Source organism: Fopius arisanus, unplaced genomic scaffold (genome assembly GCF_000806365.1).
Source record: "Fopius arisanus strain USDA-PBARC FA_bdor unplaced genomic scaffold, ASM80636v1 scaffold00104, whole genome shotgun sequence".
In the NCBI taxonomy this organism is placed as follows: domain Eukaryota; kingdom Metazoa; phylum Arthropoda; class Insecta; order Hymenoptera; family Braconidae; genus Fopius; species Fopius arisanus.
This window is the reverse complement of record NW_011887843.1, coordinates 230,238-251,990: the sequence shown is the minus strand read 5'-3', so window position 1 is coordinate 251,990 and position 21,753 is coordinate 230,238. Positions and strand designations below refer to the sequence as shown.

At 40.4% G+C, this 21,753-nt stretch overlaps 2 protein-coding genes across 2 annotated transcripts in view; one reads left to right on the top strand and one right to left on the bottom strand.

The window, feature by feature from the left end:
• Nucleotides 1-1,392: 1,392 nt before the first annotated feature.
• LOC105271182 (ES1 protein homolog, mitochondrial) lies at nucleotides 1,393-6,120 on the top strand. The gene is made up of 5 exons (XM_011312561.1): nucleotides 1,393-1,565; nucleotides 1,622-1,911; nucleotides 1,991-2,154; nucleotides 2,212-2,442; nucleotides 5,850-6,120. The coding sequence occupies exons 1-4, from the start codon at nucleotides 1,440-1,442 to the stop codon at nucleotides 2,424-2,426; spliced, it is 795 nt and encodes a 264-aa protein (XP_011310863.1). The 5' UTR covers nucleotides 1,393-1,439; the 3' UTR covers nucleotides 2,427-2,442; nucleotides 5,850-6,120.
• LOC105271183 (uncharacterized) overlaps nucleotides 2,450-21,753 on the bottom strand; it is a 30,866-nt gene continuing 11,562 nt past the window's right edge. Inside the window, exons 2-3 of the mRNA XM_011312562.1 lie at nucleotides 5,702-5,739; nucleotides 2,450-4,326 (exon numbers count right to left, since the gene is read on the bottom strand). Of these exons, the coding sequence (XP_011310864.1) occupies nucleotides 3,394-4,326; nucleotides 5,702-5,739 (971 nt within the window). The 3' untranslated portion in view covers nucleotides 2,450-3,393. The remainder of the gene's footprint in view (nucleotides 4,327-5,701; nucleotides 5,740-21,753) is intronic.

Below are 21,753 nucleotides of genomic sequence, written 5' to 3'. Positions count from 1 at the left end.
CCGAACCATTTTATTGTGGTTAGTAAATATTCTGGGCAAAAGATCGAATAAATCCCATCGCTTTTTCATTCATTTACAACCCTGTTAGGATATAATGATCGATCAGGACTTTAAATGATTAGATATCGACAAGTGTAATCTGGTGGTGAATATGAATGGTGCATGGTCGTCATCAGCATTGCGACAAACTTCCCCAGTCAGAGAACGGCCTTGGCTATATACAGGGATACGAGAGAGGGTAAAATTCGTGTCGATGCGACCAACTCGAAAGTCGAAAGGGCCGAAACTGCTGGCTTTGCGGAATTACTCGACGGGTAGGCCCCATGGGGCTGAACTTGTCCGCGACAATTTCAAACTTATTTTAACATTCATATAAGCCCCTCACCCTCTTCTCCCCCACCGACATTTTCAGCTCATACCCTTCCACCGTAGTATACGTACCATTTTCTAACCTCCATAACCTCTCAGGAATGGGAAAGTATCGTCGGTGTTAGGGCGTACAAGCATAAGGGTTGCTTTGGATTTACATAAAATTATATCCGTTGCTATTTCGGGTACCGCACGATGTCGTCAATCGCACACTCGAGGGCTATTGATTGAGGGGGTGGCGAATAATGAGGGGGAATAATTGAGAATTGATCGGAGAATGTACGAAATATTTCGGTGGTGGTTTAGGGATGCGTCGTGAGCATTTGGAATTTTTTTTTTTAAAGTATTGCTGAATTTATTCCGATGCGCGATCGACTTTTCAGACTATGAATACGTAATGCGTAATACAAGTATTATAAAAATACTGGAGAGGAAAAATTTAACAGTCCCGGGGGTGTGTCTACATCACATCTCAGTTAATCTCTTCGGTCCACTTTTTTAACGTTCGGAAATTGAATACCGCCTTTATTTAAGACTGAGAGGAGTCATCATTTCTTTGGGGAAATTTTTTCTCATGTGGTAGTAATAGAGAATAAATTATTCCCCGCATTATATAATAAATACCGCGGGTTTGAAATCAAATAAAAAAGGCTGTAGGAATTTTCTGGAATTACCCAGTGGATTTTTTCGATTATTTTTATCCATTTGTTTGATAATAATTTAGAATGCAGGAATTAAGAAAGGAAAAATATGAGATGAAATGATTTCAAATTAAATATGAAATATTCAAAGATGACTGAGGTGACGTCTACCTCAGAAACCGCGAACTAAATCACTCTGGACACTTTAATCTCTACATTTTCTTCTGTTACTGGTATATCACTGGAAATTTTTTTTACCGACTGCTGCACGTGTCTGTCCAAAAAATGGACGTTACCGACACGACCGACTGTCAACCATAATCAAGCGGATAAAACAACGGCGCTTCGACTTAAACATTCCGTCATGATCAATAAACTGAAAGTCTATCGAATCGGCTTCAGGTGTCAAACCCTTTCCTCGTCTCCAAGATGCTGCGCTCCATGTCCCATATCCTGCGCACATTAACACCAAAATGCAATCCTCAATTCGACCTCTACTCAACGACAAGCAACAAAACCATGAAAGAGACATGTGACCCGATACCAGTTATCGTCGTAAGTGAAATCTTCATTAGTCATCCCTTTCGCACCCTAATTAATGATCCCGGTAGGTTCTGTGCGGCTGCGGTGGTCTGGACGGTACCGAGATATCGGAATCCATTTCACTCGCGATAAATCTCTCTCATCACAATTTCTATCCAAAATTCTTCGCACCCGACATGGAGATATGCGGTGTCGTCGATCACTTGACGAAGGAACCCGATACATGTGGTGAACCACGGAATGCCCTGGTGGAGGCAGCCAGATTAGCCAGATCATCAATCAAATCACTGAGCGATTGTCAATCCCAGTGCGGCGCAGCCTTGATAATACCTGGTGGTTTTGGTGCTGCTCGAACCATGTTAGGAGAACAATTAAATAATCAACGGGAGACGACACACCAATGAATTATTACAAAATGTCCTTTCACTTTTCAATAGGAGTGACTTTGCATCGAAAGGAGCTGAATGTGCCCTAATCCCAGATTTAAGGCGAGTCATCGAGGAGTTCAACTGTGAGAAAAAGCCCATTGGTACAATGTGCATTGCGTCAGCTCTTGTTCCCCGGGTTCTTCAGGGCGTCAAAGTCACCCTAGGAAAGGATGGTAGTGCTTCCCGAGCATGACGATACCTCTCGAATAATTCGGATAATGACATTTCAGGATGTAAGGACGACTGGCCTTATGCTGAGGCCATCCGCAGGGTCAAGGACATGGGGGCCAAAGTCGAGGAACAGGATGTAAAAGGTGTTACCTATTGTGAGCAGTACAATGTGTACTCAACACCAGCTTGGATGTACGGAAAAGCCACCTATGACGAGATTCACCAGGGCATTGGGAATATGATTGCGGAAATGAAGAAGAAGATTGTTCGCTGATGGCGGAAGGCATTTTGTGAGATTTACTTAAAATATTCTTTATTCAGGTTCTTTATATCACCTCCATGACAAGTTTATAATTGTGAGATATGTATTTTTACGCTCCATTGTTCTACACCGGGAATCTTGTCTGTGAATTGTTGATAGGTTAGGCTAGAGTTAGAACTACAATAGTCAACAACAAATTATAACAATGGGTTGAAGCTGGAATTAAGTTGTGGTGCAACTTTATGACAGCTTCGGTGGAGATGAAGACCAGATCGATGGAGTATATTCAATGCTGGCCACGGGGAGAAATTTATTGGCTAATTTATTAATGCGCAATGACTTGGGTAGTTAGACGGTAATGCAGAACCGGAAGTCGTACTGCTTTACCATTTAACTACGAAATTCAGTACTTTCTCATTTAACCCAAGTAATTCAATTCAATTCTGATTTACGCTGATGTGATTACATTTTTTTTTATTAAAATACAAGGAATGCCAATAAATTCTCCACCATCTCCTCGATTTTGAGGCCTACAGATAACTTTCCATAGCGGTAGGAATCTTCCTCACTCATTAATACCACCAATTGATACTTTCACTTTTACAAAATAATATTATAATAATACAAATAATAATAATAATAAAGTCCATGATATTGTCGCGATTGGCCACACGGAGAGAGGGAGCTAAGGAGCTTTCGTCATTAGTGAGTGATTTTTGAATTCACTGATTGGTGATGATAGTTCATTGCACCTCTCCTCGTAAAGAATTTCAATGAATCGGCCGATGCATTTCCCCGATATATCCCCAGAAAGAAATGAAAATTGAAACTGCAAAAGAGAAGAAAAATTATTCAGACTTTGGTTCTGATCTCTCGAGGCCAGATTCCGCTGGGACACGAATCCCCGAAGCACTCTCCACTCGATTCACATACACTATTAGCACGCATCAAATAACCATTACGATTTTCCATCGATTGTTCAGCTGAGGGCAAGCAGGGGCTCAAAATTGGTCATGCGTGATTTCCTAGCCTTGTCGTCCTGGTACTTCTTTATCTTGATGAGTTTCCTTTTACCCTGGCTGAGTTTCTTTGTGGGAGTTTCCGTGGTGGTGGTCATGCCATTGACATCATCATCTCCCTGTTCCTCGAGCATTCGGAGGGTCTCGATGATGTTCCTCGGCTCGTTGGTCCGACCCTTCGTGCCATTCCTGTTAGCGTAAACGACTGACAGGTGCGAGAAGCTGGATTTGGGTGGAGCTGTGATATCGGCAAAGTCCCGGAAGTTGGCGAAGAAGTCACCACCACGGATTGGCTGAGGCTTGGGGTTGCGGTAGTAGGCCCGACCCCTGGCGGCACTCGACGAGTAATACGGATTGTACAAGCTCTCATCAACGGAGTACTCTTCAGCCTCCTTGTCCTCCGGATAATAAGTCCCACCACGAATGACACCGAAGTTGCCTGATCCCAGAAGTGGATGTTGTGTGCTGTCCTTCACGTTGGTGGCAGCTGTTTGATACCCAGAGCTGCGATCCCTCTGGAAGTATCCGAGGAAGCGATTTGGTCGGAATCTCTGCTGCTGCTGATCCGCGTAGGGCAGCCTCTGATTAGCAAACAATTCCGCAAACGACGGGAAGAAGTTCTGGCTCTCTGGAACGAGTGATCTGTCATCCGGCCTTGGCTCTGGATTCTGCACCGGCTCAGATACCGTAGCCGTGACTCTCGTCTCTTCGATGATCGGCGATGAAGTGACGGATGAGGCTGCTGACAGCGTGACCTCTGGCTCCCTCGGCAGATCCGCTGTCTTCGGGTTCTGCTCAACAGTCTCAGCTCCATCAGGCTCCATATACATGTCGGAGTCGTCTGAATCTTCGTAGTCACCTCCATGCACCTCCGATGCAGCTGCTACCGAGTCCTAGAAGGAAGATAAATTACATTTGAGTGGATTGCAACGTTAGGAGATCGAAGAGAGGCTGCCTTGACATTTAAGAACACGCGTACATGGACCTATCTGCGAAATACTACACTGATCTAGCTATTCTATTCTGCGGTCTGGGGCCTTAGAAAATTTACTTGAGCCCGTGGGCAATGCTGTATGACTTGTGTGCCTCAGGTACACGGTACCAATTGCAACACTCCGACACGCCTTGGTATTGTTACCGAGTATGTCAAACCGTTAGCCTCCGCAGGCACTATTCCATGCTCCCGTATTCAAATCGAAACACAAGCCCTCTCTCTATCGCACCGGTCAATTGTGAAATTTTTAACTAAAAAAATTCAAATGGAAACTCGAAATTGCATGATCATAACCTCATTACGACCAGTAATAGCTAATTTGGCGGGAAAATATTATTTTGGCGCCATTTCAGCTCGATCAATACACATAACCCCTTTATGATCAGGTTACGTACGAGTGGCCTAATATAAAATGATTCATGAGAAATGATTCCATAGAGTCGACGGGTAGAGACGTGAGACAACTTGAATACTGTCTAGTCATAATATTTTGATGTTGGAATGTCATGATGACATTTACGGACAGCTCCATAAAACCTCATTGTTTCCATATTTATTATCTTCCATCGGTCTTCATGGTGTATTGCCATCACAATGCAATATACCTCGTGTATTCAATGGTATTTTTATCTCCGCTGCATGAGAAAATAGAGAGATGGTTTCAATTGCTCGGTCGAGTTTATAATGGCGTCAATTATACTGTCATTCGGAGAGATTGGCGATTCGTCTGGAGCTGTCACACTCTCGCAAGATCAATCGCCGATAAGTGGAAGAGAGATGTTATTACTTGCAATCGCAATTGCACTGATGCACAATAATTATTATATTAACGCAGACCCATTCGGCACGAGATGCATTATATACGAATTAAGGACAATCAGCATGAAAAAAAAAATTGGTTAAGATGAATGATCATGATGAGGAGAGCTAGTAGGTGGATAGAACTGTATTAGATGGTGAAAGTGAAGGTTCGTAAAAATCCATTGTCTGGGTTCAACTCTGTTATTATATTTTTTTCCTTGTGGTTAGTCTCATTTTTTTCAAGATTAACGATCGTTTACCTGTAAAAATTGCGGAAATTGACGTTTTGGGGTGATGTAATTTATCTTCAGATATTTTTGATCGATTATGTAAAAGGCGTGGGATGAGTCGATCACGAAGAAGATATTAAAAGCGGATTAATATCACTGGTGATGAGTGAACCAATCAATCTCATATCAAGGAATAAATAATCAATGGTTCAGAATTTTTTTTAAGTGCCATTTTCAATTTACCTCATGGCCAGACTGGTCTTCAGGTACTGCCCCGCCATCTGCAACAGAGATGAGAGGAATTTCAATAACAATTATTGAGAATCATCAATTATATTCAATAAAAATATAAACAAACTGGTGTTTTTAATTTATCAATTTGTCATTTCAGGTGGAGGTGGGGCTCAAGGGTAGATTTACAACAACTTGGATGAATAAATCAAGCAACAAAACCACCCACAACCGGACATCTTCCGAGTGCATGTAGAATTGTAAGTGAATTAACCGGTCGCATTTATCACTTGCACCTCGACATTCAGACCCGGATAATGCACTCCAAGGACACCTCGTGCTATTTATACAATCGAAAATTCGTGTTTCATCAGGGGCTAGGGAGGAGGGATGGGAATAATCAGAATTTTAAATGGAGAGACATAGAAATAAATTTGATGGTGAGTTTTTCCTTCGTTTTGCATTCCTGGAGTGGTTGGACACTCCAATAAGAGAACCTGTTCCTTCACTTCAGTTTTGAGTCCAGGAATGGCTCTCGGGGCTCCACTGACACCAGTCTTTATCATTTCTTCTATAAATCAGTCAGGCTTCACCTTCTTATTCCACTTTTTTTTTCGGTATTTTCTCGTGGAAATGTGGAGAGATAGATGAAATTGCGAGTGGGGCAACTGTTGCCCTCGGGCGCAGTCTTTCAGACCGAGGGTCTGGTGACATGGGCTAGATTATTAATTAGTGCACGTGGAGGCTATGGATTTTTTTAATAGCGGAATCCTCCGGGTTTCGTGGAGAAAGCCAATTAGAAGTTTCAGGACTTAAAGAATTTCATGCGACGATTGAAACCCTTTTCCATTCCAAAATCATTTTCTCGCATCTGTTCATACCCTAAATATTAAAAGGCAAGGCAACTCTTTATCGCCAATAATTTCTCTCCCTCGTCGAACACTCGCAATCTGGGGATTCGAGCAAATTATAGCGTTGAGAAAATCCATTCGAGAAAAACAGCTTCAATTTAAGAAAAATCACTCCTCTCTGAATTTTAACGAGCCAAGAATCCTCGAGTGGCTTCTCCCTTCAAGAGAAAGTACAACGATTCCCTCCCATTCAAATGCAGACCATCAATATTATCTCGGTAATAAATATGAAAATAAATATCGAAGTTTCAACGAAAAATATCGTATCGATGGAGTTATTGAAGATTATTTGATCATTCGAAGTTGAAGGCCCAAAATACTTTCACTTCCAAAAGCTGATGCCTCGGATTGAATTTTGTTTACCGAAAAAAAGCGAGAATTAGAATTATGAATAGATTTTGTCGACCAAGTGGATTTGAATGCCGAAGGTGTGGCAGCCGACTCCCACGATCCCACAATAATATCACGATTCCCATGATTCGAATCTAAGCGTCCTTCGTATCTCTTTTATTAGCTCTACGCAATCACTCCTTAATAATTTCAAATAACTCCATTTTTTAACCCACTTGAATTATATCATAATTAAGGGCAATTAAGTTTCAATGGTAATTATTCATGCGAGAGATTTTTATTTCATCGAGGGATAATTAAATTCACGCGGATAAATTCTGTGTCATTGAAAAATTATAAAATCAACTGCCACTTGTATGATTTTATTATGCCTTTTTTTTTATTTCATATCTCTCGTGGAATTTGATTGATCAATTTTACGAGTCTGATGTTCTCGGGAAATTCCGGGATGTAATTCGTATTTTCTGAATGAGGAAGAATTACTCTACGAGCATTTCCTAGTGGATCCCAGTGCCGAACGAATTATAACGCATTACGATGATTATTGTTCATTACGATTCACCGCAAAACGTGATTTCCCGTTATGTCCAGGAGAAAAATTGAGTTGTATCTTGGATTCAGATGTTTTGAATTTATCATCATTGGGTGACTAGTCGGTGAGAGTTTCCTCGTTTGAAGATCATGAAATGATTGCGAGAGTACGTGAGTCCTGAATTTTTTTTTTAACCCGAGCAATCAAAATGGTCGCCCACAGGATCTCCATGTGCCATTAAAATAAAAAAAAATTGTAAATTCCTGTTGGAATTCCAAGGGACGTTATTCTATCCGCCTGATTGACGATTACATCTCCACTTATCTTGTCGGTAATCTAGAAGATGGAAGAAATCCCGGGGAAAGACGAGAAGGTGAAACTTTTTCCAGCGAAACAAATTGGCGATTCATTGAGTCGCCGTTTCAAATGAGAAAAAAGGAAATAATATCCCCGAGCAGGAAATAAACTCACAACAAATTTATCGCTCGTACAAACCGTATCTATTGATATTGTCTTTTACCCTGTTATATATTTTTTTTTTTCATTCGAGGGGAAAAAACATGAGGCAAGAAATGGCTATTCTGGAATCGATTTAAATCGCTTCCTAGTGGAGACCACCATGCGCGAATTCAAGTTTTATTCATCACTTGGAATCATGCCGTTGTAGAAAACCAATTACAATTTGAGAGACGGGAAAAACGACGAGAAGAGAACGAGAGCTGTTTCCGAATTGAGAATTACTGGAATTACGTATTACTCAGCTGCTACTTCAGGTTATATTCGTCTCAATTACTCCGTCTCAATTACACCAGCAATTCAATTTCAATGACAAATATTGCATATGTTATTTCCGGCGAGAGAGATCAATTATTCACTTTCATTTTATTATCATTCATCTTTCCTCTTAATTTTTCAGAATATTTATCATTTGGTTGGAGTGCAAGTCCGCGAGGCGGCGCAACCGTTGGTTTCTTTTGAATTTTACATTTTAATTCTAAAAATGATTCTTTCCGTCAATTACCAATTGGTGAGAAGTTTCTCCAGGGAAAGGAACGAGAAGGGAATTGATTCCCGTAAATTTCAAGGAATCACACATTTTTTTTGGTCAGATTTTCCACCACAAATAATTCTCACATGATCAGAAATGATGGATTGCATTCTCAATCGATCTGGCACTGACCTTGACAGTGTGACCAACCGTATCGATAGTCATACCATAAATTCCAAAGGCAAAATTGACTCGAGTTCGATGGCACTTTCATGCGCGCACGCTGTAATTATCAGTGATTCCCAAGTATTTCACATTTGGAAACCAGTTTTTCACGATCTCACCGGATTCGCTACTCGTCCCACTGATACGAGTGTTGTCATTCTTATCCACGTAAAAATCGCGAAAGTCACCACCAAACGGCACAAGCTAAAGGATAAATGGAACAGCACGTATGCCAAAGTTATTCTCCCATCGGTCTGAAGGTTGCGAAATAAAGCGGGCATTAATATCAATCACAACTCAATGTACCTTTCTTATTTCAGCGATAGTATTCATTTTAGATCACGCGAGAAGCTCGCGGTTGAATTCTCCTTTCAGAGTATTTTATTGAATAATTAATTTGGTAAGAGCATTCCAGCTATTGCCGACGCAATATGAAGATTGATGGATTTAGCTGATGGAAAAATATTATAAATTGAAATATTATGTCATTGATGGTCTGAACCACTTGACTGGCTCCATCAGAGTGAGATATGCATTTTAAAAAATCTCTTGTTCTGGGATCTCGAAGATTGTAAAGTGAATGAATTCTCAATGTTCAATTTTCCTTAGTCCCACGAGATTGTAATCAGCACGACTAGCTGATAAAATTCTGCGTGCAATTGTTCGCCTCCCGCTGCGACGACAGTAGCAGTATAACAAGCAATCGCATGAATCACCTGGAAAGAGCTTCCGGGATGATCAGCAGCACGTGATCCGCCATTTCTACTGTATTTATACATTAAATTGCGACTTTCACTGGGGCCACACGACGAAAGTTGACTTCCTGGTATTGAGATGATGTTCCGATCGCGGCCGCTATCAGTCGATCGCTCCTGAGGTACGTCAATCACTCGTCGATTGAAACAAAGATCGAGCTAGTTCTCCCAAGCCCACCGATATCTACGTGACAGATCAGGACTGCTTTTTCATTAGACCTCTATTTCAAATGGAGCCGATCCCCATGACGTTAACGAGGCGAACCGCGTGGGTGTGCACTGGCAAGGACGATGAATCCTAGTTACCGTTTTTCCTTCCTACATTATCCAGGCGCAGCTAATCACCAAGGAGAATATAATCATTGGTACAAGGACGGTCACGATTAAAATGAGATTTAGAATAATTTTTATGGAGTGAACCTCGGAATTTCGGCGCTGTGATGCCTGGCGGTGGCGTCATGGAGATCGGTTCAAGGTTAATCATAAATTAATGAGATTCGGTTCGATCGTTAATATTAATTTTTATGCATCATGATACATTGTCAATGGGTTCGGATATTTTTCAATAGCTGGAAAAATTGAAACCGGTAAATAATTCCAATATCAGCGGCTCGAATCTCCGAGGTAACAAAGCCCTCGGACAGCGTGAAGTGCTAATGAGCCTGGAGATCGATATCTGCGCGAGTATATCCGTGGGTAAACAACGAAGGAGGAAAGTCTTTCACCTCCCGCACATGACTACCAAATGAGTTACGATTGCATAAGCCCCTGGCCCTCGCGATCTTCACAAGCCGCTTCTGAGGTGACCGGATTTTCCCATTGCCACTAACAATTCCCACTTTCTCTGGCGTTCCTTAAAACATCAATTTTTTTTTCTCACTCAGGTAATAAGAAAACCGAAAAATCCATCCTTCGTCATAAATATAACAAAATTGCATTCTGAAGTTGAACTTGTTGAAACAACATCTTGTGAAAGTGAGTGTTTTAAGCCCCTTCGTGCACCTCGTAAACAATTTTTTAATTAAAAACCGGCGGATAACGATAATAAAATAAATTCCGAGTGTCGGAGATCACCCGATGACCTAGTGAATCGGATAATTGACGTGATCGACGTCGAATTAACACAACTCCCTGGTCTACCCTCGATTCTTATGTACTACATGACATTTACGGGTTTTCCATCACTGGATACCGTCCGCGATCCATGACTTTGCCAGAGGCGTGTTTGTAACACTTTCTCGGGGATAAATAATTTCCGTGGGGAATAATCGAATCACTGGGGGCTGACAATTTATAGCGTCATTGCTAATTAGTATCGGATACATCGGGAGACACTCAGTCCTCCATTCTTACTCCTCTCGACGGACTATTTCTTTCTTCACTGGTGAGGGACAAACTTCCCCATGAAGCAACACAACAGATTTACGTGATTGCATAAAAAGAAATAGAATTGCCCGTAATTATTACCATGTAATTGATTGGCGTCCACTCACTGGCGACAAAGAAAAAAATAAAATACCGAAACACATTTCTGAAAGTTCCCAATCCCTCGTAAAAACACTGTATTAAATTCCCATTCGACAATTACCGCATCATAATTATTCTTCTGTGCCACGTGCATCATACCGGGGGATTGTTTTTCGCTGGATTGTAATTATATAGTCGCGATGATAAAAACACTGGTTACACCGAGGACTAACGACTCGCTAACTCTCGTTTTTCGCGCATTCCTACGACTTCCTATTGCAATTACCACGCGCAAGATTGTTATGTCTGAATAATAACAATGCGGAATAAAAAAAATGATGAATGTCTCGGTGGGAGAGTGCATGTCAAAATGCACGCATCATAGGTACGTAATGCGGCGCCTGTTGTTAGTCGATTTGACTGAAAGGATGTTGCATGTGTAAGATAATGGATATAGTTATGGGAGTAATATGCATGCCAAGGCTCACAAGTCACGAGAGGACACGTGACGCCTCAATTGCCGCAATGAACAATTAGAACTCCACCTCAAGACATTGAGATTATAATCAATTGAAAAATTTCATTAAAACAAAAAAACCAGAAGCCACTCGTGCCTCTAAAACGAAATAAATTCTGTTTTTCCCATAAAACCTAATCCAACGCCACACGTAAAAATCAACAAGCCGTTAAATTGTAAATATTTATCTATTTTTATTTATTAATCATGTAGACGTAAAAACGCTGTAGGATTTTGTCATTTTCAATATTTTTTATTTTTAATATCTCCTTAAACCCACGAAAACCTAGACCATAAATCGTTTTAACGACTGAAGATTAATTATTCATTTCCGACATGATGAAGCGATGTTATTATTTGTAAACAAATTTTCTAGATATTTTCTCGATTTTTATCGAGATGAGTTGCCTTTGTGGATTTTGTACACTCATCAGGCGGCATTCAAATGAAAATGAAAATACTGACTGAAGACGAGAGTGCACTCTCGGATGTACCGTCGCGACCCGATGAGTAATCGCACCGGTGGAATTACACCGTCGGTGAAAGATATTCCGGTCTGGCGGGATGTTGGAGAAAGTCTCCCGATATATATCCAACTGTTACCCGACCATGGGATGCCGCATCCCGATATATCGCGACGAAATTTTCTTACCGGAGTCATGTAACCGGAATTATTCCGCGGATAAATACGGAGAGTATCGATTTTTAATGAAATTCAAATATTTAAAGAAAACACGACGATTTAAAATCAAATCCGTTTTTATAATTCGTTTTTATAATTTATAATTTTTCATCCGATTTTCCAAATTTGTACGGGTCATTGGAGATATTTCGATAGATTTCGAGATCGATCTCCTTTCTCTTTTTTCTATTAGGATTTTAAAAAGGGGCGTACAGTATTTATTTATCATTCTCCCGTTATCAGCCCCTAATTATCCGCTCCTGTATACATCAGTCTAATCATTACGACTGATCATTGATACCGAGTTGTTGAATAATAATTTACCGCATGGCAAACTCCGAACAAAAAGAAAGTCCTTACCGAGTGGAATAACAAAAATGAAGAGAAAAATCTTTGTATTAGCTTAGTCATTACTCATTAGCATAACTGAGTGAGTTTCTAGCATTCCATCTATCCCCGACAATCTGAAAAAACAATACTTTCATCAAGTATCGTTTACTCGATTCGAGAACTACCGATAATGAGTGAGCAATTACTCTGTGAAAACATGTGAATTTATTATGGATGCGAGAAAATGATCTAGTTTTTCCTGTCACGACATCAGAAAGCTGTTCGAATAATTTTTCCACTGAGTGCATTCCAGCTTTTGACCTTCATCACAATCTTTATCATGACCTTTTGACTCCCGTAGTCATAACGACGTCCTTGACGTATTGACCCACGCAGTTAACCCTCATCTGTGTTTTATCCCTCATATTTGACCCACCGTTGACCCTCATTACCATCAGACGATAAAAACCCGAATATTCCTCACACCGTCGACATTTTAATAATTCCAAAGGAAATGCAATCAATCCACACATTCACCGCCAACTTTCTCCAATCAATCGACCAATTAATCACACCAGAACGTGTCGAAAATACCCAACAGCATCCCCCCATTGAAAAACAAGTTGCCGACATGTGCGAGTGAATAATGACCCACGAAATAATTCTCGTAACAAGATCCTCCACCAGATATTCATTCCGGATTACAATGCAGGGAGAAAAAAAAATATAGTCCCGACCAGTTGATGGGCTCTGGAATTCTCGCATCGCGCTAACCCACGGTAACACATATTTCGCAATTACCAACCGAGTGCAAACATGCGCACAAATCCCGGACGCAAATAAATGATCGCAGTGAATCGCTAATGTCGTTCCTCTATTTTAATACAAATGTTTTTATGACGCAAAGGCAACATGTCGCTGTCGCTACCTGCACACCAGATGTAGAACTAGAAGTGATCACAAATCACGACTCTCTCACTGGTGAATGTGCAACGGATCTTCGATGGCCCCATTACGAAAATTCGTGTAATTATGCAGACACAAATGGATTTATTCAATAATCACGACTCGACGATATTTTCGCAATTTGTTGCGAGTAGATCGGGTAATGTGTCGGTTAATCCATTTAATACGTTTATTAATTGAATCATCATCTCTGGTGGTGGGGGACTTCTATTGCAGAGAATAGAGAGAATTGGTGTTTTTAAAATTTTTATTTTTATTTTTATATTCGATGGCAAACTCAGCCACGCGCCTCGAGCACGCGATGTTAACGTACCTTTCTCTGGAAAATAAACACGCATTGGCTTCCTCGTTTCCCTTCCAATGTACACAAACGGGACAGAGTTACAACTAGGATTGCCAGTGACTTCAAAGAGGTGACCGTTACAAATCGTACAACACGTTAATCCATAAAGTCCCAGGACCACCTGTGGGAATGTGATTTTTTTCCATTTTTGGTGGTTGTGGTACTGGTCTTATTGGCTATCCCGTGGCAACGATTATCGGTCACGTACGGAATACTGTCTCTGAATATTGCCATAGTGCGCAATGTTGATCTCTGACATAAGGTGACACGAGCCAGAAGGGAATTGCCTAGCGTTACTTCACACTCGATAACTTTAAATGGACCGAGTTATGAGGAACTTGGAAAGCACGAAACACCGGGAAAATCTACCTCCATATTCGTTGAAAATCTCTTTCACCCAGTTTCTTCCCTTTTATTCGTACCTGTAAAAGTTGCACAAATAAGAAAATTCAGTAAAAACTGGATAAATAATTATTGCTGATTTTTTATCCCTAACAATTGAGCATTTTGGTAGACTCGAATGGCACAAAGTGCTCGACAATTATAAAATTTAAGTACGTGCGGCAAATAAAATTTAACAGCTACCACATTCACCTCCCTCTTTGTCAATTTTTCCACTGATTTTCCTTCGCGTCACGTAGATTATGATACAAGATGCCAAAACGATTATATCGTAAAAGAGATACGTGCGGAAAATAAATATACCGTACTTGTCCGTTCGAATCGAAAACGATCGGTTTCTCCTGATACTTTACCCCTAATTCCACAATTTGCCAAAACGAGAAGATGTAAATAACGATTTGATGGTCTCGAAACAAGGAACAGGGAAACATCATGGCAACGTAAATCATCATCGACGGCTGTTCCGTGTGGTAATACTTAACTCCATCGATACCTCAACTTTACTCCACCGTTTACCCGGGGCACATGAAATTTATGCAAAATTAAAAATTCACCGCACTCATACGCCTGTTCGACCGTAGAAAATTGGTTAATTAACCTGAACATGGTTTTTCCATACACAAGATGTATTATTTATGATCGGCTATTTGGTTCATGGCAAATTGATGGTGAGGGATTGTCTCATCGAGGTCTAGAGGAGAACAGAGGGAGTCATGAACTGCGTGGGAGTGGGTTAATTAACACCGGATGCATTCGTTGGCTTTCGTCATCAGCTACTTCATTACTGCACCATCGAGATTACAGGAGAAAGAGAATTCCGAGAGATCAAGGTCAACATCAACAGCTTGATGTCACCAGTGACAAGCATAATGAATGTTCAAGTCTTCAGAAATTACCATTTCGTCAATTTCCAGGAGAGATCAATTTCCATTTTTCCCTCCAATCGTCCATTAGATGTTAATCAGTAAATATTAATTTCTCCACAACATCCATAAAGTCAAACAGGTTTTTCTCTCGTCGCCAACATCCAAATTCAATTCCAGCAATCAATTCAAATTTTAACAATGAGTTAATCCGAATTTTTACGGTGAACGCAGGTTAAGCTGAAAGATCCATAAATTTAATATTAAATTTCGACGAGACGTCCAATTAAGGCGAGAAAAAGTGTCGAGCGAGGTAAATCCAGAGTCGATGAACGAAGACGGGCACGGGTATTATGAAATTTCGTCATAAATCTGAGGCACTTTAGGACATCAACCCAGATATGAATACGTAATCCCATGGAAACAAACAACTGCACACAACGAGATGTTTTTTTTTTTAGAAAGTCCAGCCCGGCTCATGCTAATTTCCAACAACGTAATTATATGCTTTTTCCTTAGATCTCAACATTAGTATTCTTGTCATGCCGACTGACAATAACTCTTTGAGATTGCATTCGAATCATGGATGAATGGAGTAGTGAAGATCGTTTGGATGAACGTCACACTCTGATTAGCCACTGACCCGTCTCTTTTTTGTTCAGGTGATGCTCTTTGTTCGCGAGTCCGTACGCAACAACTGGGTAAAGTACAGCCATTTCAACATTCCACTCGGACAGCTCATTTACAGTATTTCATATGGAAATTGAATAGAAGTCGGTGACTGATCAGTTCCAAATTCGTTCTTCGACGTCTGAATGTCTGAGATCCCCACATCTCTGGAAATGTTTGATTATTTTAAATTAACGCTGAGGAAATGCCGATAATCCTTCAGTTCTTCAGAGCAATGCATTACCACCAGGATAAACCCAACAAACAGATCATTAGTAATTCCGCAATGGTATCTCTATCCAACACAATCGCCATGAACTCGTCTAGTTCGCTTACTGGCAGCATAAAAACAAACGTAGGAATAACCACCGCGTCCAGCACTAAATGTCGTATTAAATAAAACTCAGAAAAGTGTCTCATTAACTTATATATTGCTCCTCGACGAAGGCGTCGGTCACTTGAAATCCGCATGTGCCGCATAAGTGAATAAAGGCGATTGAGCAGGCGATAATGGCCCTGTGGAGTAATCCATAGGTTGATTCTTTGAGCTGTTCAACGGATTCAGTTTTCCACGCCTGTTACCACCCTGTCGTAAACCCAACACGCCTGATACCGCGCAATAACTAACACCTCAAGGGTCTTTGAACAGCTTGTCCATTGAACAGCTGCTGATAAATCGCCACCGATCGGTTGTTTTACCGTCGAATTCCACGGAAATTCATCGTACGCGTTTTAAAGTCACTTTCGTCCATGATGATGAAGCATTCGCGATAGATTTCAGAGTCATTAGGGCCCTCGGTATGTCACAGGATGTCTCTGGAGTCTGTCTAACGAACGTCTGTCTTCTGAGTAACGATATGCATCATTGCATCAACGTCATGAGACTCTTCTTGATTCGTTTGCCTCGCGGAATTGAATAAACAATCTGGTGTTGCGAAAGGAGTCGATCTGTTGAGACTTCCTCGTCAAGTAGACGCGCCAAATTAGCGCGATTTGAGAGCTTCGTTGAGACGGGGTATGCGGAATTTGATTTATATTATGGATTTATCGTTTGTTTGATGTTTTTCAGAGTGAGCGATCAGCCGTGACACAATCAATCAGCGCAGAGTAGCTTGCGAAATCCTTTGGAGTCTGCCCTTTGGCTGTTCTTACTAGTTCCGTAAGTCTTAATAGCCCTATATTACTGATATCGTGATGTATGATCTATTTAGGTTGGTTTATGTGGTCGTAATGTCGAACGGCAGTATTTTTTCCTTTCGAGAGGCAGTGAATAGTCAATTGGGAGCCTCCTGCCGGTGAGTTCAACTCGAATCCTTCTTTTCATGTTTTGAAATATTATTTTGCAATAGAAAATCCATGTAACCATTGAAAACTAATTACTGTGCCTGCGGAAATTAATATTCATCGTGAAAAAGTGGTTTTTTATTGTAAGATAGTCATGAATATGAAAGTTGATGCGTCCCGTTCGCGAATTAAGTTTCATTACTTATTTTTCCATTAAAAAATATAATCTTCGTTTGAAATAATTATGGGAATATCGACTATCGGCGGTTGTTTCTGAGAGAATGAATATTCATTGCGTTAGGACGTCGCAGGTAAGTAAATTCTCACGATATTTTGGTCTCAAAGCGATTGATGAGTCTCCACATTCCATCAACTCAACCGATGAGAACATAATCGTTATTACTAGAAAGCCAAGAGGAACCGGATTCCTCATCGCAATTTATTAATTGCGGAAACGATCGAAAAGTGGAATAACGCGGTGTACCACACAAAACAAGTTGCATTAGACGTATTTACCCGACTCATCGTACACGCTCCACTTGCCGCAAGTCCACAGTCTAATGGCTCACCGGTTTTTTATTGTTTCCAGAAATCCTACAATTCCCTTCGGCATAAGCCCACTGGCTGTACGCGTGCTACGGCAATTAAACCTCCGCTATGTTTCAACAAATAAAAAAATATGATACAAAATGCGATAAGGAAAGAATCGTAAATAACATTAGGGGATATTTATGTGATACCTGGTTTCAATTAATTGGGTGAATTAAGCCGATACTGCAGGAAGTAAAAACACAAGGTACATGTCAATTGACACTTGTTCTTATTTTACATATTTCTGTTTCACGGGTTTAGCGAGCGGTGAAAAGCCATAAGTAATTTATATGGAGAGATTAAAATTCGTAAATTGCAGTTAATGTCATGATGTGATGTCACACTTTGCGCAAATTGTGGATTCCGGCTATTGAATCATTAGGCGTCGCTCTCGTAATTTTCCCCCGGAAAAATTTTTTACCATCAATTTATGACGGCAAACTCATACGTGGATGTGGCGATTATGCACTCCCATTGGATGACTTTTTTTGTGATGAATGTGAGGCCGAAATTTTCGCAATTTCGTTACGATTTTACGTTACATATCATCCATCGAGTAATGAGGGACTTTAATCGACCGGCAATTATGTCGAGCCGGAGAGTCTGATTATTTTCTACGATGACTTAACCATCGAAGAATGGGCCCATTGGGGAAAATATATATTTCTTTATTTTTTCCGCATTAACTGCACTCGCGTGGGCCTCACTTTCTCAACCGGTAAAATCAATCAAATCAATCTGTAAATACGAGGAAATGATCGAGGAATTTGAATTATCCCCGGAATTCGGTGCAATGTGAGGGCTCCGGGGGCTCTCTTATTGGTTTCCTATCCTCCAGGGAGTACCACGAGAATTATGGAACGTACACACGAAAAATTTCACAACGACAACTAGACTGACGCAAAGGCCCAGTCACCGCCACTTGCGGAATTACCACGGGCGATTGCCTTAATAGTGTAATTGTAATTTGGCAATTGTTGGAGCGAGTGAGAGAGAGAGAGGGAACACCGAGTTGGAGTTGGTTTGATTTAAGGTGGATGAGAAATTTGTTGGGGTGTAAAGTCAGAATGATTAATCGAGTGTCTTGAAATCGAACAGGTTTACGATTGCGAGCAGCAACTGAGCATTGAGGAAGACGTTGCAGTCAAAAATAAATTGGATTAAAGAGATTATTTCTTCCCAGACATTTCTACTTCACCGTAAACTGTCATCATCATCGGCTCCACTGACTGCTTTTGACTCTCAGACCCGTCACGGCTGGAAACTCTTGAATTGCCGCCATCTCGAGTCAAGTGAATCGCGATTAATGAGAAAATTGTTCACAAGTAGTTCTGGTCACGGCAGGACGAGAATTCTATCTCATTGTGACGCTTCGTCTGCTCAAGTTGAGTAATTTCATCTCAACAGAGAAAGTTACTATTATTCCATAATAATTTCTCGCGGAGAGGAGCAAATGGCGGAAGTTGCCGGTTCAATGATCCCGGGCATTATTCCGAGTTTTTCGTTTGTGTTTTTGTGGGAATTCCCGCGGAAAATTGTGGGATCATCATCAGGACAATGACTCCAGGAGTATGTAATGGGATATGGTAATTGTTGGTGTGAGATTTAATTGAAGGCCTGCCGGACACTCAATTTTATTATGATGCAATGACATCATTCGAAAGGATGCGTTGGACTATCATCATGCAGCGGTTATTATCCTAATATCCTAATATGAAAAAAAGAGAGAGGAAATCGATCTCGAAATATATCGAATTATCGTAAGGGTAAGATCGGTAAAACGAACCGTTTTATTGAAAACGCGAGATTGAATGAGGAAACCCGGTTTTAAAAAAATTGTAATCGGAATATTTTTCCGAAAAATTTTTTTCAAAAATTGTTTCCTTACTTTTTTTATTTTTCAATATTCTCGAAAAATACGCCATCGAAATTATAAAAAAAAAAATTCCTATTCAAATTTTTGAAAAATTTTTCACAACCTTTCCCAAAAATAAAATTGTTTTGTTTTCCGATTTTTTTTTGTTTCATAAAAAAAAATTCTAAAAAATTTTCCAGAAATTTTTTAAAAATTTGGGAAAAATATTCCGATTACAATTTTTTGACCCGAGAATCTTCAGGGAAAATTACTATTTTCAATTGTCTGGTGATTTTTATTTATTGTTCGAGGTATTTTGGGGTCATTCTCGGCCGTTATACATTTCACTATGAAATGGCTAGGCAATTCTGTTCATATGCGCTGTTTTCTCTCGTCACGGAAGAAAATCATCTCGTTCTAAATCGTGGACTATTCCCCTGCAATCCCCATAAACACTTGCAACCTCATCAGAACATACGTTCAAAGCGCATTACATATCTCCTCGAAAGATGGCAATCAAATGAGAAGTGATTTGAGAATTTATACACCAGAAGGCAATCAACCGTGCGTTACGTTGCCAATCAAAGAAATTGAAGCACAAAACACAATTACAAATACGTTAATTATCGAGGGGATGAGGTTCATTAGTGATTCATACGTCATGTGTGCAGAGGCTTTCGCTGGAGTCGTGACTGGAAATTTTTCCGATTGAACACTCAGTGCAATGGGTTTTTGCCGCTCTCTTTGTCTCACCCGAAGAGATGAAAAAAAAAAACTAGGAAATACGGAGTACAAATGAACAGTTTCACAACGACTGGACAGAAAACACAAATTGGTTATTTGACAAATACAAATAATTCTCAAATAAATGACAGTGTAAAAAAACTAGTCGGCAATTGATAGAAATGGAAAGCCCCGGAACAACTCTCACCTTCCGATATTCCTAGGTATTCCATAATTTGACGAAGAGTATTTCCTGTTTCGTGAAGACTTTTTACATTTGCGTCATAATATCGACATTTCACCGAGTGATTATCCAATTCTATGGTTTTTGTCGTGATATTTATTTGAGCTTTGGCGGAAGGAAGAGCAATTGCGTAATTGGTTCAATTCTCATTTCAAAAAATTCTATAACTACGAAATAAATCTCCTATAGCCATGGGTTTCAAAGTCAAGAGTACAATTTCTTCAAGAGGAAGTAAGAAATTTCAATTGCTCAATTTCACGTGGGGGTCAAGCAGCGATGACCTGAGAAGGCAGTGCTGTCAGTTTGAGAAAGCCAAAGGGATAATTTATTTTCAGCAGAAAGGAAAGCCGAGGTGAATGTTTCAATTAGCATATATCAAGAGGAAAATCATGAAAATCTTGCCAAAACGATTGGTGATGATTTTCAGAAAAGAGATGGTGGATTTCCTCTCCCCCTCCAACACCCGGAAGTACAGAGGGGAATTTATTACGGGGTATCGTACTAAATTCCTTATCTCGCTGAAAAAATTGTTTAATCCCCTCGTAAAATTCCAATTGTAAACGACACGAGATATGAGGTGTGACGTGTTGAACATAACCACCTGACATAAACGATCCCGACTGGATAATGTTGTTTAAAAAGAAAACCACCAAACGGGATTTTAATTGAATTCTGCATGCATTAAGAATTTTTACCCTCCCAGCCGGTATCAATGAAGTGCCAATTACTACCGGTATCGTATCTCTGAGTAATCAGATTTAGATCTCACTATCGATATAACATAAATGATGATACAGGGTAGTGTATACTTTTCGTCACTCAACTGCTCGGCATGCGCTCCCGATAATAATCTTCGCGTGAAAAATACCACTGACTCTTAAATCATTCCCCTTAATTTCCAATTAGAAGTCATATGTGTGGAGTCGAGGTATTCATTTATGCAAATAAGAGTGTTTGGCGTAGCCGCTGATTACGAATTATCTCGGTGACACCCCGTGATTTCGTGATTCCAGGGTGGAGGGAATAGCGAGTGGTTTGGCAATTAAATCGATAATCAATTGAGAGACAAGAGATTAATTCGTACATTCTAATGTAGCGTTTGAGATTTTTTTCAGGTCGAAATATCGGATTTGTTTAAATTAGCAGGTACACCATCGCCTGGGGGCGCCTTCTCCTCGGCCCTTCACCGACGCACGTGGTGGGTATCACTGTCACGTGACACAGTTTTCCTACTAATCGGACCACACGTGAGGCGAGAGGCACGTGGCGACTCTCGGCTAGGTATTGACACGATTATTTCAGGGATGACATGAAAATATTGACAGAATCTGAATTACGGAGAGGAGACCCGGGTAAAAAAAATTTT